Genomic DNA, 18,858 nt, shown 5'->3' with positions numbered 1-18,858 from the left:
AAAATGAAAAATGAACTAAAATTAAATGAATAGTGCTTTTTTCCATTTTTCAAAAGAAAAAGTATGTCACATTATTGAATATAAAAATGTTTCTGTATTGAAAAATTCTGCATTCACTATTATCATTGAATTACTAGAAAATAAATATATAAACTTATACTGTCAACTAAACTGCAGTATAATTTTCTAATCCATAAGTTTTGGACCATTTTTTAAATAAATTTAACTGATTACCACAAAAAAAATCTATATCAATAATTTTCTGAAAAATAAATAAAAGCAGAAAGATCATTAAGCATGCAATAAATGAGCCTGATGCGACGATTACATTAAAGAGAGTCAAGATTAGAAAATGTTTTTTTATCATTATCAAGAACTAAAGACAATGCCAGTTTTACACACTATCCAATTTCTTTGTGTATAAGGTACAGAATGAGAATATGCTATACCAGACCTTGTTCTACTTGAAAGTAAAAATTTAGAAAAACTTGCAAAACTAAGGATGTCAATATTCGTATAAAAATAAGCTGAGAAAAATGACATATAGTAAATCAGAAGTTTATGCATATATACATGTATAAATTTCCTAGCCACTAAAGCAATACTTTTCCTGAAATTCATGCACTACATTATAAGATTTAAGTCCTGCATATTTAGAAATAAAGAAACAAGAGTGTTTAGAATTGTATACATTCAAATATATTGGTAATGATTGAGAACACAGATAGTGATCAAAGTGAACCAATCAAATATAAAGGACATTACAAACTAACTTCATTTAGGAAACCAAGACCAGATCAGACTTCATCCAATGTTTTTATTATGAACAACAATCAATAAACAGAGAAACTGATAATATAAACTGCATCCGAAACTTTGAAGTAAACCTGTGACAAATACATCCATATTAATCCTAGAATAAAACAACTATTAACGAACTCCTTTATTCGTCTTAGACATATCCTTGTTAAAATTCAATATAGAAGTACAAAATGAACATTGCATTACTTTCTATTTGTTTTACAATATATTATTTCTGAATGTACAAAAAAAAACCAGAAAATACATAAAGCAAATGTATCCAAAAATAAAAATGGTTTCTTCTTTATTCATTTAACTCAATACAGAATTAAATGAGGAACCAGATTTTTCTGGAGAATCAAGTGTCTGAACCTGGCAAGAATACCAAGGAAATTTATAAAGTAAAACATTTGAATTTCTCTTATGTATGTATCGCTGCATGTACTTATATTAAAAATAGCAATAAAAGAAATGCATATAACTGATATGGTTTGGCAGCAAAACTTTACATGTCTAATCATATAGTGAGGTAACTCAAAAACAGATAACATAACCCTCCAAACCTCACAATAATACTTGTCAAAAAAGTAAGAGAAGAATCTATTTCTGGCAGTTCAAGAAGAAAAGAACTACTAGCAGATAGGTTAATATTTGGGACAAGCATTGTACCTGACAACTGTCACATTTAGAACCAATAACATTGGGTAAACAGTTACAATACCCAGTGTTCATACTACACTGATATGTCTGGTTAGTTCCATCAGGGTCACACTTACAATCTGATGTAAAACATAGAAGTTAAATTGGCACTGAATGTCATTTATATTCAAATCAATTAATTTAGTATAAAAAGTTTCACTTTAAAAGTAATCTGAAAATTTTGTGCTACAAAAAATTATTAAAATTCTAGAGATATCTGAACTTAAAACTTGAATTTTCTTATCCAAAAATTTCATCATCAACATTTAAAAAAAAGACTTTAAAGATTTTGTATAAATTATTTCTGACAGAATATTTTGATGGAATGACATACCAATGCACCCTCTATAAGAAAATCCATAAAACCCTTCCTTGCATGTTTTACACTGAAGTCCTGTTACACCTGTCTTACAAACACACTGCCCAGTGTAGGGATCACACTGGTCCCCTACTGAACCCTGATCATCACAATCACAGGGGAGACAACCCTCTTCCATCTGACCAAATCCTTTCTGTAAAGTCAATACAGTATCTAAGGTCTTATAATAGCTACTTTAACTGTTAAGTTGTTAAAATTAAATGCATTTAAGAGTCAATATAATTAGTGAAAAATAAGTTATCTATATAAAAAAATATAAATGTTGTTAAAAGTTAGTTGATTAACTCAAACTGCTGTTTATGTTAAGGGGTAATGTATTAATGTTAATTGTTATATTGAAAACATGTCTTTACTATGTTTATTGAACTATTTTCTCTCACTTGAAAATGTGAAATAAACTGGGGTATTGTTTTCTTGTAATTAAAAAAAACAGAATTATGTATTTTTCTACCAAAAGTTTGAAAAAACAGTCCTCTGTAATTCTGAAATCATATTTTTATTGTAATACATTGTTGTATTCTCATATTTTTTTGCCTGCCCTTTGGGTAAGCTTTAGAAAGCCGGTATTCTGTAGTCATACCCAACCCACACATCCTTTATAAATTTCTTGCCTGGTTAAATTTAATGAAAAAAAATAATTTAGATATTCATATTTTACAAGTGACTGTCTTATCTCCAATTTCACACACATCTTCTAATCTAATAATATCTCATTTTTTTCAATAGTTCAAGCTATTACTCAAATGAACATCTTAGTACTAAATATAAACTAAAAACTCAAACCATTCATTGTTAGTTCATTACTGTAACCAGACTAATTATAGCATATATTTCAGATGCCATCTTTACCTGACATAGATCACACTTTCTTCCTCCAAAGTTTTCTTTACATTGACATTGACCGGTATAACGGTCACATGACAGACCAGTGGACCCGTAACCATCACAATCACATGCTGAAATATTACAATAAGTATCAAGAAAAAAATGAATATTCAATAGTCTTTATAAACTATTAAAAACCTCAAAATATTAATCAACTTAAGATCTAAAATTCCAAATGGGGACAATGATATTAGTTTACCCTTTATTTATGAACCTCAGACTGTATGTGCTACTGCTGCGTTAAGCAATCACAAATCAATCAAACTTGATAATTTCCATATTTTATCATATCTTGTCAAAGTCACAGATGCAATATTTTAATGTTTTTATAACACCACATTTTAACCAGATGCTCCGCAGGGCGCAGCTTTATACGACCGCTGAGGTTGACCCCTGAACGGTTGGGGCAAGTATGGACACAACATTCAAGCTGGATTCAGCTCTAAATTTGGATTGTGATTAAATAGTTGACACAGCATAGGTTTCTGACACAGAATGAATGTGGTCTAATGAACTTAAAATACTTTTTTTTCCTTTGAGCAATTCACTATGCTGTTGAATATTAATCCTCTCAAAAAAATGTTTGAAGAAATTTTCTTTTTATTTATGAAATCTGAAATGAGAAAAATGGTAAAGATTGTTTTAATTTATCAGTTGGAAGTAAAAGTGAATATACATTGTATATTGTATAAAACAATGATTTAAGTTGATTCAACTACTATTCTGGACAAAGAAAGATAACTCCAATCAATTGAAAATTTCTTGCTATTGCACAATATTGTGCAATTAGATATTTCTTGCTATTGTGCAATACTGTGCAATTGAAAATATTTGCTATTGCACAATACTGTGCAATTGAAGATTTCTTGATATTGCGCAATACTGTGCAATTGAAAATTTCTTGCTCTTGCACAATACTGTGCAGTTGAAGATTTCTTGCTATTGCTGAATACTGTGCAATTGAAAATTTCTTGCTATTGCACAATACTTAATATAATAATTTTGGATCCTGATTTGAACCAACTTGAAAACTGGGCCCATAATCAAAAATCTAAGTACATGTTTAGATTCAGCATATCAAAAAAGCTCAAGAATTCAATTTTTGTTAAATAAACTTAGTTTAATTTTGGACCCTTTGGACTTTAATGTAGACAAATTTGAAAACGGGACTAAAAATTAAGAATCTACATACACAGTAAGATTTGGCATATCAAAGAACCCCAATTATTCAATTTATGATGAAATCAAACAAAGTTTAAATTGGACCTGATTTGGACCAACTTGAAAACTGGGCCAATAATCAAAAATCTAAGTACATTTTTAGATTCAGCATATCAAAGAACCACAAGGATTCAATTTTTATCAAAATCAAACTAAGTTTAATTTTGGACCCTTTGGACCTTAATGTAGACCAATTTGAAAACGGGACCAAAAATTAAGAATCTACATACACAGTTAGATTCGGCATATCAAAGAACCCCAATTATTCAATTTTTGATGAAATCAAACTAAGTTCAATTTTGGACCCTTTGGGCCCCTTATTCCTAAACTGTTGGGACCAAAACTCCCAAAATCAAACCCAACCTTCCTTTAGTGGTCATAAACCTTGTGTTTAAATTTCATAGATTTCTATTTACTTAAACTAAAGTTATGGTGCGAAAACCAAGAATAATGCTTACTTGGGCCCCTTTTTGGCCCCTAATTCCTAAACTGTTCAGACCTCAACTCCCAAAATCAATACCAACCTTCCTTTTGTGGTCATAAACCTTGTGTTTAAATTTCATTGATTTCTATTTACTTAAACTAAAGTTATTGTGCGAAAACCAAGAATAATGCTTATTTGGGCCCTTTTTTGGCCCCTAATTCCTAAACTGTTAGAACCAAAACTCCCAAAATCAATCCCAACCTTCCTTTTGTGGTCATAAACCTTGTGACAAAATTTCATAGATTTCTATTTACTTCAACTTAAGTTATTGTGCGAAAACCAAGAAAATGCTTATTTGGGCACTTTTTGGCCCCTTATTCCTAAAATGTTGGGATCAAAACTCCCAAAATCAATCCCAACCTTCCTTTTGTGGTCATAAACCTTGTGTTAAAATTTCATAGATTTCTATTCACTTTTACTAAAGTTAGAGTGCGAAAACTTAAAGTATATTGACGACGACGACGACGACGACGCAGACGACGACGCAGACGACAACGCCAACGTGATAGCAATATACGACGAAAAATTAAAATTTTTGCGGTCGTATAAAAATTATCATCATCATTTCAGTATTGTAAACAAACCATAATGTTATTGCATTAAATTTTGATGTAGTTGTTGTTGAAAGAAAGTGAGCCATAGCTAGTCTTTTTAATGTCCTAACTTTCCTAGTGTACTGTAGAAATAATTTTGTATAGCAAATATATCAAATTAATCTGTATCATTTCTAGTTTTGAAAAAGAAATAAAGTTTATATGTGTTGAACTGTAAGTCATATTTGGTATAGTTCAAAACCCATACCCCGAGTCCTATCTAAAAATTCTGGGCTATAATAAGGCTGTATACTCTTTTTAGATGTGCAAAAACCATCCAATACAGACATTTTCAAGTTATTCCATACTGAGTGCTAACTATACCTGAGCAGTCCCCATTAACAGCTGTACCATAGAACCCAGGTTTACACACACCACATCTGTCACCGTCAGCATTGTTCAAACATTTCAAACATCTCCCTGACATAGAATCACAGCTGAATGGATCTCTCAAATCAATGTTTCCATTGCATTCACATGGTCGACAATAACCTCCTGGTATCAAAGGGTCACCATAGTAACCTGGACCACAACTAAAATATTCAACAAATTTTCAAATATTTATTTATTTCAATGGTTTTCAAATGTTACATTTGATAAAAAAATAAGTTCATTTTTCTAATGTCTTATAATATACAGAAAGTGCATGCATCAATTATATTCTGATTGAATTATACAAAATTCACCTCTTTTACTAACTTTCAGTTTGAAATTATACTCTGAATCTGAAATTTCTTGATACCTTTGGATATTTGGATATTATTTACATTCTTTCCAACTGCAAAGCAATACAAATTAATACTGTGGATTCCTTTATTTTATTTTCTCGGTAACCAATTTTCATGGATGAAGGAAAACTTGCATGTTTGTGGACATTTAATTACATGGTTTTGTTGAAGTCTTCATACAAGTCTTAAGAAAATTTGTAATTAGTTGAACATTGAATATTGTGGTTCACCTATGCCAGCCTACGAAATCCACGAAAATTTGTATCCATATAATAATGAATCCACAAAACTTATTATAAATGTAAAAACTTACAGTTCACAATGTACTCCAACATGTCCTGTTCTGCAGTCCAAACAATGGTAATTATCTTCATTTAGAATAACAGGGTGCCACTCACATTTGGTGGCAAAATTATTTCTTGGATAAGTTGATGGACACGCACATGCTTTACAGTCCATGGGAGTTCCTTTCATAGGATCACCATAGTAACCATGTAAACATTGATCACATCTGTCCCCGGTAGTGTGATCCTTGCAGTTCTGAAAAAAAAAGACAATTCTGAATGCTCAAGACTTTACAACAACTACAATAGAATTATGTGACTGAAGGCTGCCTTGGAATGAGTGATTTTCTTGCCGTATTGAATACCCATTGGTGGCCTTTCTCTGTTTTCTACTCTTTGGTCTGGTTGTTTTTTCTTTGACACATTTCCCATTCCATTTCTATTCTCAATTTGACTATTTTTTCTCTTTCTCCAATGAAAAATGTACAAGGGATCTGACACTGCTCACCAAAGTATTTTTGAATTATTCCAAGGGGTTTGAAAAGACTGTTTTCTTTAAATTATAGCATCACATTTTAAAAATATTCCATCATAAAATCAATTGTGATAGCACAATGGTTAAAAATATATTTACGGCAAGATGGTGCTATAAAGCCCAGGGAAAAACATTTAAAAGCAAATAAATAAGACCACAAATTGTTTGTTGATGATATTTCTACAAAGCTAACACATATCTCTTAAACATCATTCATAAAGTAAGTTGACATTAGAACATATATTTGAGCAATAGATATCCATAGTTAAAATTATAATTGTTAATAAAGAAATAAATCATAATTTTATGATATTTATTAACTTAAACATGAGTATTTATCTTTAGCTATGTCACAGCATCTTTTTAAAAGATAAATATAGGAATCATCAGGTCAAATTTTCTATACATCTTCAAGGTCAACTTTCTATAAATCCTCAAGGTCAACTTACTATACATTTTCCAGTGTTGGGGTCACACTTTTCAGCATGCTGATGACATTGACATGGCTGACATCTTCCTCCATAGACAATATCATCTACTCTTCTGTAACCTGGCTCACAACTCTGTACAAAATAAATAAACAATATCATAACTTGCATGAAAGTAATGAAAGTTAAATACAATCATTAAGTATAGAAATATTCATTTCTGACTAAATTATGTCTCAAAATCAGAACTGTCCAACATGAATGTGTATTAAAACCAAAAACAAGCAACCAGAAACAGAAATATATGGTTTAAAAATATTGAGATGATTTCATCATGTTTCTGGGATTCCCCCCCCCCCCCCCCCTTATATTTAAAACCCTAAGGAGTAAATTGTGTTTTACTCTTTGGTCGAGTTGTTGTCTCTTTGACACAGTCCTTATTTCCATTCTGAATTTTATTCTCTAACTCTCTAACAAATAAATTAAGTCACATGTAATTATTTATTTATAGATAGTTTTAAGGTAGAAATTGAAGGAAACAGTATAATACCTACCTCACACGATAATCCATGATACCCTCGAGGACAATTACATTTCTCTACAGTAGGTAGTGTAAGGTTGCTGGGAGAGGAGGCACTCACTGTATCTAAGGTTACACTTTTCAAACTGAAATTAATGGTAATATGAACCAAACCCGTGTTAAAAAGGTTTACTATATATCACAACTACAGAAATATAATCAATTATTAACATCTTAAATTCTATGTTGAGTATAATATGCAACATGTCTTCTTATACTGCAGAACTGCTTTGCTCTACATGGTAGTCAAGTAACATGAGAGTAATGTATACTGAGTAAGAATCATATCACACAGTTTACCATTTTATATATTATCTAGCTCTGACAAAATATCTATTTATTTCTGTCTTTTGTAGTGAAAAGGTAATTTACAGAAGAAAGAGAAGAGTGTTGTATAATACATACTAAATAGTTTTCTGACCTGTACTGTAGGTATAGTGACAAGATAATTAACAGAGTGAGGGAGGAGTGTTGTATAGTGTACCATATACATACTACATAGTTTTCTGTCCTGAATGGTATGTAGCTCTGATCAGTAGTCTTTCCACATTATATAGAACTGTCATGAAGTCTCGTTTACTGACAGGTTGTAAGTCTACATATCTTCCTCCATCGGTCATTCTTGACCAGTTATTCTCAGTCAAGGTCATCCTCTCAGTGTGATCATTGTTCTCTCGGACATAACCTTTACCACTGGCTAATGTTATGTTGCTTCCCTGAAAGAAAAGGGTACATATTTGATAATTCTATGTCAAGCTAGTTTGAAATGGAAAGGATTTTATTTTTAATGCTTGGTAATACTTTGTTTCTATTGTCTGAATCTTGCTACCACATATTTATCTATTTTTATAGAAAACAGTTTCTCTAATTTCATGTAAATATAAAATATAGAGAAACACCAACCTGCATAATAACATTAACATCATAGATATGTCTCTGGAATGGTACTGTAGTATCTAAATCATATTGTAGTATATACTCTAATGTTCCTCCGTATGATGTTAACTGAAATTAAGAAAAAAAGATGATGAAACTCCCATGTGTCCCCTCTATAGCTTTAATTTAAACCAACAAATAAATCTTCACAGATGCACCCTTTTTTTTTATCTATGTACAAAACTGAAATTACCAATTTTTTCATTACTGACTATTGACTAATAATAGTCACTTTAAACCAGTCCAAACTGTCTTTCTCTGTAATATGCAAATCTCTAGTTTTTCTTTTTATTAAATTTGAAAATATTCTACATTGTTGCTATTCATATCCCTCTAAATACAATAATAAAAATATCTAATACAACAAAATGAACAACTTTTTCTATGATATCAATATATGTTGATATTATAATACAGCACTTACTCTGTTGCCTAGATATTTGATTGTGGCTTGCCAGTAGTATATAACATCAGAACCTGTCTGGTCCAATGAATTCTGGGTAGAAGCTGGATAAGACAAATACTCCAGCCATCCCTGATTGTTAGGCTGGACAAACAATGTGAAACCATCAGTGGTCAGTGTGGTCACTGTCCAGCCACCCATTCCCCCAAGTAAATGTGATATCTGTGACAGCAAAAAAGATATGATTAAAATCCATATTTTTAAGTGTGCTGAAAAAGTCCTCTTGAATAAAAAAAAATCTGCTAAGCAAATCTATCATTATTGACAAAATATTTGATCAAAAAGAAGCAAGAAACCAGTGCTAGGCAACCATTATGATTAAATAAAACATGTCAAAATCATGTTGGTTAAACAAAATCAAAAAGAAAATTTGTCTTATACATTTCATATCATAATCTAAACAAAATCTTATGATCTAAAACCATCTCCAAATTGTTAGAAATTGTTTTATAACATTATCATGATCATGACAAAAAAAAAATCCAACCTTTTACTTAACTTATACAAATATTTCCTACCTTCATCAATCTTAGATCAGAGCTTTGGCATATAGTTGATATACCAAAACAGAAACATTTCCTACAACCATCTCGATTGTTTCTATCTAGATTATAATATCCCTGCTTACATTGGTCACATGTTAGTCCTTCCACATTTGGCTACAATGTAAAAAAAAACATAAATGCATGCATGAAGTTTAACCTAAAAACATAAATATATGATTCAAACCTTTATATTTCTTATAAAGCCTTTGAGTGTTGAGAAATCTTCAAAGTTGAGATTACTTCCAGATAATATTTTTTTTTTTTTTAACAACAAATATATTTTTTATTCTAAAGATATCTTGTTACAATTATACTACACTGTCCAAGCGCCAGAGTAGTATTCCTGTGAAAAAAAAAACCAAAAACTTCTGAGTTGCCCGGAACATACTCAGAATATAATAAACAATATTACATAAACTATTACAATATATGCAAATTAAATCAATTTTTTCAAATTTATGAAAAATACACTTTGAGAAATTATTTTGTTTTCATTCATAACCCTTCTTAATTCCTTCATAAACAATTCATACACATCTATATATTTCAATTTTCGCTCTGAAACATAGTATGACTTGAAAATGCAAAAACCTAAAACTGTCAAAAAATAGTTAAAACCATAATAACCCTTATCTGATATTTTGTATCCAAAAACTAATTGTTAACTTCCAGATAATAATTAACAGCATAAGACTATTCATAGCAAATTTTCAGTGTATCTGCATGCCTCTCCTGGTACAGTCAAGTCAGCAAACTAGAGGCTCTAAAGAGCCTGTGTCGCTCACCTTGGTCTATGTGAAGATTAAACAAAGGAAGCAGATGGATTCATGACAAAATTGTGTTTTGGTGATGGTGATGTGTTTGTACATCTTACTTTACTGAACATTCTTGCTGCTGACAATTATCTCTATCTATAATGAACTTGGCCCAGTAGTTTCAGTGGAAAATGTTAGTTAAAATTTACAAATTTTATGAAAATTGTTAAAAATTGACTATAAAGGACAATAACTCCTTAGGGGTCAAGTGACCATTTCCATCATGTTGACTTATTTGTAAATCTTACTTTGCTTAACATTATTGATGTTTACAGTTTATCTCTATCTATAATAATATTCAAGATAATAACCAAAAACAGAAAATTTCCTTAAAAGTACCAATTCAGGGGCAGCAACCCAACAACAGGTTGTCAGATTCATCTGAAAATTTCAGGGCAGATAGATGTTGACCTGATAAACAATTTTACCCCATGTCAGATTTGCTCTAAAGGCTGCGGTTTCAGAGTTATAAGCCAAAATCTACATTTCACCCCTATGTTCTATTTTTAGCCATGGCGGACATCTTGGTTGGTTGGCCGGGTCACGGGACACAATTTTTAAACTAGATACCCCAATGATGATTGTGGCCAAGTTTGGTTTAATTTGGCCCAGTAGTTTCAGAGCAGAAGATTTTTGTAAAAGATAACTAAGATTTACGAAAAATGGTTAAAAATTGACTATAAAGGGCAATAACTCCTAAAGGGATCAACAGACCATTTTGGTCTTGTTGACTTATTTGTAGATCTTACTTTGCTGAACATTTTTGCTGTTTACAGTTTTCTCTATCTATAATAATATTCAAGATAATAACCAAAAACAGCAAAATTTCCTTAAAATTACCAATTCAGGGGCAGCAACATATCAAAGGGTTGTCCAATTCATCTGAAAATTTCAGGGCAGATAGATCTTGACCTGATAAACAATTTTACAAGATGTCAGATTTGCTCTAAATGCTTTGGTTTTTGAGTGATAAGCCAAAATTGCATTTTACCCCTATGTTCTATTTTTAGCCATGGCGGCCATCTTGGTTGGTTGGCCAGGTCACCGGACACAATTTTTAAACTACATACCCCAATGATGATTGTGGTCAAGTTTGGTTTAATTTAGCCCAGTAGTTTCAGAGGAGAAGATTTTTGTAAAAGTTAACGACGCCGGACGCCGGACGCCAGACACCAAGTGATGAGAAAAGCTCACTTGGCCCTTCGGGCCAGGTGAGCTAAAAAACAATGCCATTGGCTTGCATGTATTACCAAAAAAAATCAGAGTTATCTCCCCTACTATCTGAGTTATTTCCCCTTATTTTGCTTTTTATATTGATATTTAAAGTCTTAAACATGAATCACATATTGCTCTCAAAATAGACCAATTGCTATTAGTGCGGTGACTGAAGGTAGATTTTTTTGAATTTAATCTCCCCACCGAACACACACCTATATAATATATCATTGGAAAGAGGAAATCGTGTACTATAATAATATGCCTGTCGTCAGGATTTGGTATGGTCACAATTTTTTTAAATTGAGGTCAAAGGTCATACGTGAAAATCTGTGAAAATTTGGGAGGGTTTCAATTTTGACATTTTTTTCTATTTCTAAACTCTACATAAATACAAACGATACTGTTTTGGCTTTATTAATGTTTGTTATTATACATAAACCTTAATCATTAAGATTTATTTTTTCAAAAAAATCCTAAAACGACGTTTTATATACAAAACCTCAAAAATTAAGTTTTCAACCTATAAAATGTTTAGAGCACCTTAACCTTTTGAAAAAAATTAATTTCAGGTAAAAATCAAGTGTCATGCAGGACAATACTTTAAAATTATTTTTTAAACTATCATATTGGGTGAGGTATCAAATCAAAGCAATAGAACCCTACAGTCAAATATGACCTCAAATTGAATTGCGGATACTTTACGTTTTATTATAGACTATTCGTTGCTTTTGGGTTTTTTTTCACAATTATTACTGCTTCCATATATAGTATTATCTGTTGTTGCGTATTTTACTCTGGTTAATATCTATTACATTATAAGTTTTGTACCTATATCCCCCTTTTTATCCTTGCAACGTACCACAAACTTCAAAAGTATTCCATATAAAAAAAAAAAGAAGATGTGATATGATTGCAAATGAGGCAACCATCCAAATGAGACATAAATTAACAATATGTCCTGTACGGGCTTCAACAATGAGTAAAATTTATACTGCATAGTCTTCAATTCATGAAATGAATATTGTAAAACAAACGAAAAATCTATCGACCTGATTAATGTACAAAATGAATAAGAAACAAAAAAATATATTATAAAGAAACATACGACAAACACTGCATTACCGTCTCGTGACTTGAAACAGACACACACAAAATGTGGCGGGGTTTGACTTTTTCAAGGGCACGCCAACACTCCCCAAACCCGGGGGTGGGACCGTGTGTATCAGTTCAACAAGCTATATACCTAATCAACCGTTATCTCCATCATCTTCATTTTCACCAACCGTCACAAGACATGTTTTTTAATATTTTTATACATTTCACTCATGGCCACAGGTATGCACATGAAAGGTACTGTTCAAAGCAAACACGTTATTTTGAGATTTTCAAGTACAGACAAGGTATTGTAGGAAGTCCGAAGACATTTGTTCCCAAAGAAATACCAGCTTCAAACCATCCCTTTCAATTCATCCAAGATTTAACAGAGATCTAAAATGGGGAGATGACATCCATATGCTTGTCTGCAAAGATGATGGGGGAAACATTATGCATGAGACGTACACACTGTCTTCATTTCGCTCAATTTCATGGTTGGCAACACATTAGATAGCGTCGCACTCTATTTAGAAGCATAAAATCCATTGGCATTCAATATTTCAACAAGGTGTTTCGAACCAAACTCATTGTACATTTGTAAAGCCAATATGAAATGAAAAGCAGTAAAAACAAATGGCAACGCAAACGGTTGACGCAACAACTGCTTAGCAATTAAGAAATTTCTGTGATGCTATTTCCTGAGAATAGTTTTGGCTATGCAGTTTCATTGAGTTACCATAAAATTAGTTGCAATAAAGACGAAGGCATTGACTGAATTGAAGAAGAACAAGACAATTCTTCCGAAGTTGGGTATACTTCTGTACAGTTTGTAGATATGTCTTTTCTATTGTATACTTGCAGCGGAATGACATATCTGTCCGTTATTTTTGTCTATTACATTTGACATTAAAATTTTGAGTTCAGTTTTCCATTGACTTGCAGCTGATATGGCATCTTAAATAGTTATTTTGCTACAAAATATTGTTATATTTGCCTTGAACTTGTTGAAGTTGTTTGACAACTGAATTTCTATAGAAATCAATGAATTTAGACTGCATTTTACAAGTAGAATATTTTAAATTAGAATCAGCTGGAAGAAAAGATCTACTACTAAGTAATATATTTATCTAGTAACGGTGTCATGAGGAATGACCATAACATCGTTGTCAATAGCCAAAATAAAATTAGTAAAAGCAGTATCGTGATCTGAGATATCTGCTTTTTTTTCGTTTTTAGCAAATAATTTGTAATGCAACCAAAATGACAGAGTGCTTGAAGTTTAAAAGAGGGACGGGAAACTATTTTAACTTTAACTTTATCTGACACGGTTAAAACATTTTTAATACGCTCATCTGATTCAAACTTGAGTAGTTCTTGATCTTTCTAAAATGTTTGGTTGCAACAAAATATACAAGCGCTCCAGTTGAACGACTGCATTCTAGAACGCGTACACATACCGAAACAGAGGGACAACAGTCCGAAAATTGTAAGTCGTCATTAAATATCAGATTAGAAGCTTCCTCGCTCTAAAAGGGGGAACAAATATGTTTACTTGTGTAACTTTTGTAGCATGAACAACGATAAACAGCCTGTACGGACTTCTGTAAATTAACAGCTTCCGCATGAAACATCTTGATGTTCACCTCGTCTAATCTTTTATTCAATGCAGATACAAAAATCGACTTTCCAATACTGGTAAATTGACTCAAAATGTCAGTCCATTTTTTCTTTTCTTTGCATATTAAACACTGCATAAAATTTAACAACGTTTGTCTTTTCTTTGGACTTAATGGGGCAAGTTGCAACGGACTTGACGTATCACGGAATATTTACTGAAACTATCCGTAAATTATTTGGATTTTACAATTAGACTTTTCTGACAAAGTATATTTAATGTTTTATAACAAAAAAACATAGAATATAAACACATACACACAAATATTGTAGCATATATCAGTGCAAATATGTGTATATAATAGCGAAAAGGTAGTAATGTCATATATCAGTTGAGACCAAATTATTGACTAATACACAAAATGTGACGGAAGGCAAGTGATTAAGTTCCGTGTTGAAATTGAAGTTTTTTATTCCATTCTTTTTCCATTGATTTCTTAAGGTTTTTTCATATTTTGGTTCCGAATTTTTTATCACTGATTAGTTTTATGAAATACTATATGCTAAAAATATTACGGGATAATTTGTTTTACTACGATGAAGAAGAAACTTAAGTTTGTGTCTGAATTTGCGATTAAAATTACGTAAATTTTTAACAGTCTAAACTTCGCAAATTTTATAGATTATAAGAAAATGAAATACTAAATAGAATATTTCGATATCTGAAAATAGCGTCAGGAAAAACTATTTCAGTTAAATGTAAGCAAACATACACAATTTTTCATTTTGAAAAAGGGCGGTTGAAACTCTCCTAGATACTACTAGTCATTAAAACGACTTTTTAGAAAAATGTGACCGTACGAAATTCTGACGACAGGGCAAAAACTAAAGAAGACATATTTGTCTTTAAGTTAAGACCATTTTTAGCCGTGTGTTATTTGGGGAGATTAAACTCGCGATCTAGACGACTTTTTACACTTCTGTCACCGCACTATATCTGGTACTTCAAAATCTAAGGTGAAGGAAGACAAGAAAGCCAAATTTTTTACACTAAAAATTCTTCAAGCTTGACAGTTAAAATAATGTCTTAAATTTGTTGAAACCAAGTGATTCGTACCTTACATAAACAGTTTCCATCACACCTAGAAGGATCAACTGACCCAGCAGGGTTACATGGACAGGGTTTACAATAAGGATATCCATAGTAACCAAAGGCACAGTCATTACACTGACGTCCACCAAATCCTGGCTTACATATGCAGTCTCCAGGTTGCTGAAATAGATGAAAACACAGTTTAAGAAAAGCTTTAAATGTGACTAAAACAATATTTTGTAGAGTGCTTTTTAAAGACATTATCTTCTTAATTTATCAATATATTGTATCACAAGTGACTGCTTTTCACACAAATGCATTCAGAAGTTTTTCTTAAGTTTCATTCTTAACCATGTCTTTTGATATGAGGGTCAGAACAAGGTTATGGAAAACAACTTACAAATCCTCCTTGAACACGACTATCATCAGTATAACATCTATCAGTAGCGCCTAATGTTTCTCTACATCTGCACTGCCTACATGGATACCGTGAGGTGTGAGGTATACCAGAAGGACGATAATATCCATCTATACACTGTTCACAATTTATACCAGTGGTATAATCCTGAAATAAAATCAAACATTTGTTAACAATATTAGAAGTAATTGGTTGACATTATAGTTGAATCTTTGTCAGTGCTGATTTTTTACATGACAAATTGAAGTATGGCTTAATATGTCTTGTTGTACATGTGTGAACACTTGTGGTCCTATTCCTAATTATTCCTCTGTTTTCACATTGTACTGATTATTATTCATAAGTCTAGAAAAACATGGTTCATTTATTAGTTGAAAATGTCTTGAAATTAAGTTTCAATTTTCACAGCTTTCTAAATATTTTACCTTAAGTTTATTTTCATACAAACCAGGTATATCCTGAATAGTACATGTATCAGCTTTCTACATGCCAATTTTCACCATACCTTTAAAGCCTTCTAACAAAATAACTGACCTTCGAACAGAGGTACTCCAAAAATAACCCCTGGTTTTCTGGAAATCTTAAATTACTATGCTATGGAGCGCATTAATCCTCAATTTTTAATGCAAACTCATATACAAGTAAATTTTGGCTCCAATGGTCAAGATATATTTCTCTTTCTTTCTGCAAATTTGTTGGTTAGTTTAAGTAAACAAGGACATCAAAAGCACTATTTTGTGTCAGAGTAGGGCTACTTTTACATATGTTCTAAATTGGAGGGAGTAATTGGTGGTCTGACACCTTTTAAAACAGATAGGTAATTTGTGTTTTTATCAACTTTGAGCTTCTTGCCAACTGATGAATCAAGCTCTTTCAAACAGATTTTAAAAGCTGTTCTTACAAGTGTTGGTATGTTATGCTGTGCTCAAATCAATACTGAGTGCTCTCTCTTTGTTCATTTTTTTTTTTACTAGGGGTAGGTGAAGAGTTTACTATGCTCCATTTGTTAAAGAATAATTTCCTTTTATTTTCAGGATAAAGGATAAGTTAGAAACCTTATTTGATATAGATTCTTACCTTACAGTTCAGACATACACCACCACCATTATATTCTCCTTTGATATCTAAACTTAAACCTCTGGCATCAACTGTAGCATTGTAAACACAGTCATCTGCATGGTTGTGACAGTTACACTCTGTCAAAATACACAGTTCAAACATCTTAGATATAGTATACATAGTGACCAGGTTGGTAAAAAAATAGGACTCTATTTAGATAGAGTTTAAACTGAAAATTTGAACTATACAACTTTGGGATGAAACAATACTGTACATGCGCCAAACCTCTGCATTTATAGCATTAAAATCATTGCTATCTGGTTATTATAACAGATACATTCTGCTAAAATAAACATACAGTAACATCAGACATAATTTCATAATTTAATTCATCTGCATTCCATGTTTTTTTTTTAAGGTTTACTTAAAGCATATGGTCCAGATAGAATAAGTGCTCAGGTTTTGGTTTTGTATGTATGTAAAACTTATTTTTAACCCCACAACTTTTTTTTACTATGCTATGTCAAGCTTTCAGGAGCATTTGTTAAATCTGATGCCTTGTGTAGGTAGAGTGCCACTGTAAGTGCAGGGTTTATTATATTTCTGTTTATCTTTCACTTTATATATATATCACAATATTCGGATAACTTACTTTCACATCCTTCCCCAAGATGGCCTGGTTGCCATTGTTTCTGATAATATCCTGGACAACATTTCTCACAGTTATTACCACAAGTATTGTGGGTACAGTCACATGATAATCTCTACAAATAGAATAATATTTAAAAGATTTAATAAACCAATTTTTAAAAAACCTTCTTTGTTGACACCTTGAGCAAAAAAAACCCACTGAAAATGTGATTGTGTTATAAATTTTTTCTCACATTTTCATTATGATCAAGGCATTGTAATTCTAAGAAACTTTACAATGACAAAATAGACATCACATGATGATTACAAGTGTGTCCTGTCAAACGGCTTCAAAACCATAATTTTGAATGCATTAGATCTCATGACGTAAGATATGAATCATTTTTATCCATATCATGGAAGGCTCTTGAAATATAGGTATGATCTACCTATGTATCTTATTTTCATTGTAAACTTCAATCATGTTTCAAATCAACCAAATAAACTATAGTGCCATATAATGACGATCCTGATGTAAAATTACATTCAAGCAAAAACAAATCATTCCAAAATCCAATTCTACATTGCAGCCTGTGCCAAACTGTTTTAATTAAGGTTTGTCTGATGAAAAAGAAATTTGACATTTTTCCATATACATTCAACTAAAATAACTGAAGATTTCTGTCTGACCGAATGACTTTTTTCTTACATTTTGTCAGTCAGACAGAGTTTGGGATACACTGACATTATTCAAACCTCTATACCTTTTATGTATATATACTTACATCAGTGTTTGCTACAGGTTGACAGTTTACAGCATGGCCATAACAAATACATTGTCCACCAATAGATATGTCTTTAATGGAATAGAAATACTGAAAAAAAGAAATGTAATAGTAAAAGGCAATATCTTATAAATTGTTATATGCTTAATGTAAAAGTATTTTTTATGCATGTTGTCCATTCTCTTTCAGTTCATCTTAACACTAGTTCAGGTATTGAAAAATACTGTAAACCAACTTATTTTTTGTGAGCAATTTAATAGTACCACTTTCAAGAGTAAGAGAAATAAAACAAATAATAATTTGTGGCAAATATGATGAAATGGGATCTTTTCTAATTAAAGTTATTAGAAACAAAGTTAGGAAATCGTGAAACTAAATTGTTATGAAACTGGCAAGAATAGTCTTATTGTTAATAAAAGTAAATGTGATAATAAGTTGGTCTGCAGTCTAGAATTCAAATAGGAGGTCTTGATATTCAAAGGTAAATAAAGCTGTTTTAACTGAGTAATTATAACTGATTCTAATGCAATTTGTATGGAACAATTTTTTTCATTGGATAAAAGTTGCCGT

At 31.5% G+C, this 18,858-nt stretch overlaps 1 protein-coding gene across 4 annotated transcripts in view; it reads right to left on the bottom strand.

The window, feature by feature from the left end:
* LOC143049657 (laminin subunit alpha-2-like) overlaps positions 1-18,858 on the bottom strand; it is a 117,068-nt gene that overhangs the window by 45,784 nt on the left and 52,426 nt on the right. For 3 of the 4 annotated variants that reach the window (XM_076223306.1, XM_076223296.1, XM_076223314.1), the window contains exons 6-21: positions 18,289-18,378; positions 17,526-17,637; positions 16,892-17,010; positions 15,797-15,961; positions 15,421-15,576; positions 9,535-9,675; positions 8,978-9,178; positions 8,521-8,622; positions 8,113-8,333; positions 7,592-7,703; positions 7,059-7,172; positions 6,104-6,330; positions 5,387-5,595; positions 2,729-2,835; positions 1,835-2,012; positions 1,471-1,580 (exon numbers count right to left, since the gene is read on the bottom strand). In XM_076223306.1, coding sequence (XP_076079421.1) covers positions 1,471-1,580; positions 1,835-2,012; positions 2,729-2,835; positions 5,387-5,595; positions 6,104-6,330; positions 7,059-7,172; positions 7,592-7,703; positions 8,113-8,333; positions 8,521-8,622; positions 8,978-9,178; positions 9,535-9,675; positions 15,421-15,576; positions 15,797-15,961; positions 16,892-17,010; positions 17,526-17,637; positions 18,289-18,378 — 2,364 coding nt within the window. The remainder of the gene's footprint in view (positions 1-1,470; positions 1,581-1,834; positions 2,013-2,728; positions 2,836-5,386; positions 5,596-6,103; positions 6,331-7,058; positions 7,173-7,591; positions 7,704-8,112; positions 8,334-8,520; positions 8,623-8,977; positions 9,179-9,534; positions 9,676-15,420; positions 15,577-15,796; positions 15,962-16,891; positions 17,011-17,525; positions 17,638-18,288; positions 18,379-18,858) is intronic. The other variant, XM_076223322.1, reaches the window with a different exon arrangement.

This window comes from Mytilus galloprovincialis, chromosome 1, assembly GCF_965363235.1.
Source record: "Mytilus galloprovincialis chromosome 1, xbMytGall1.hap1.1, whole genome shotgun sequence".
NCBI lineage: Eukaryota > Metazoa > Mollusca > Bivalvia > Mytilida > Mytilidae > Mytilus > Mytilus galloprovincialis.
This window is presented reverse-complemented; position numbering and strand designations above follow the sequence as displayed.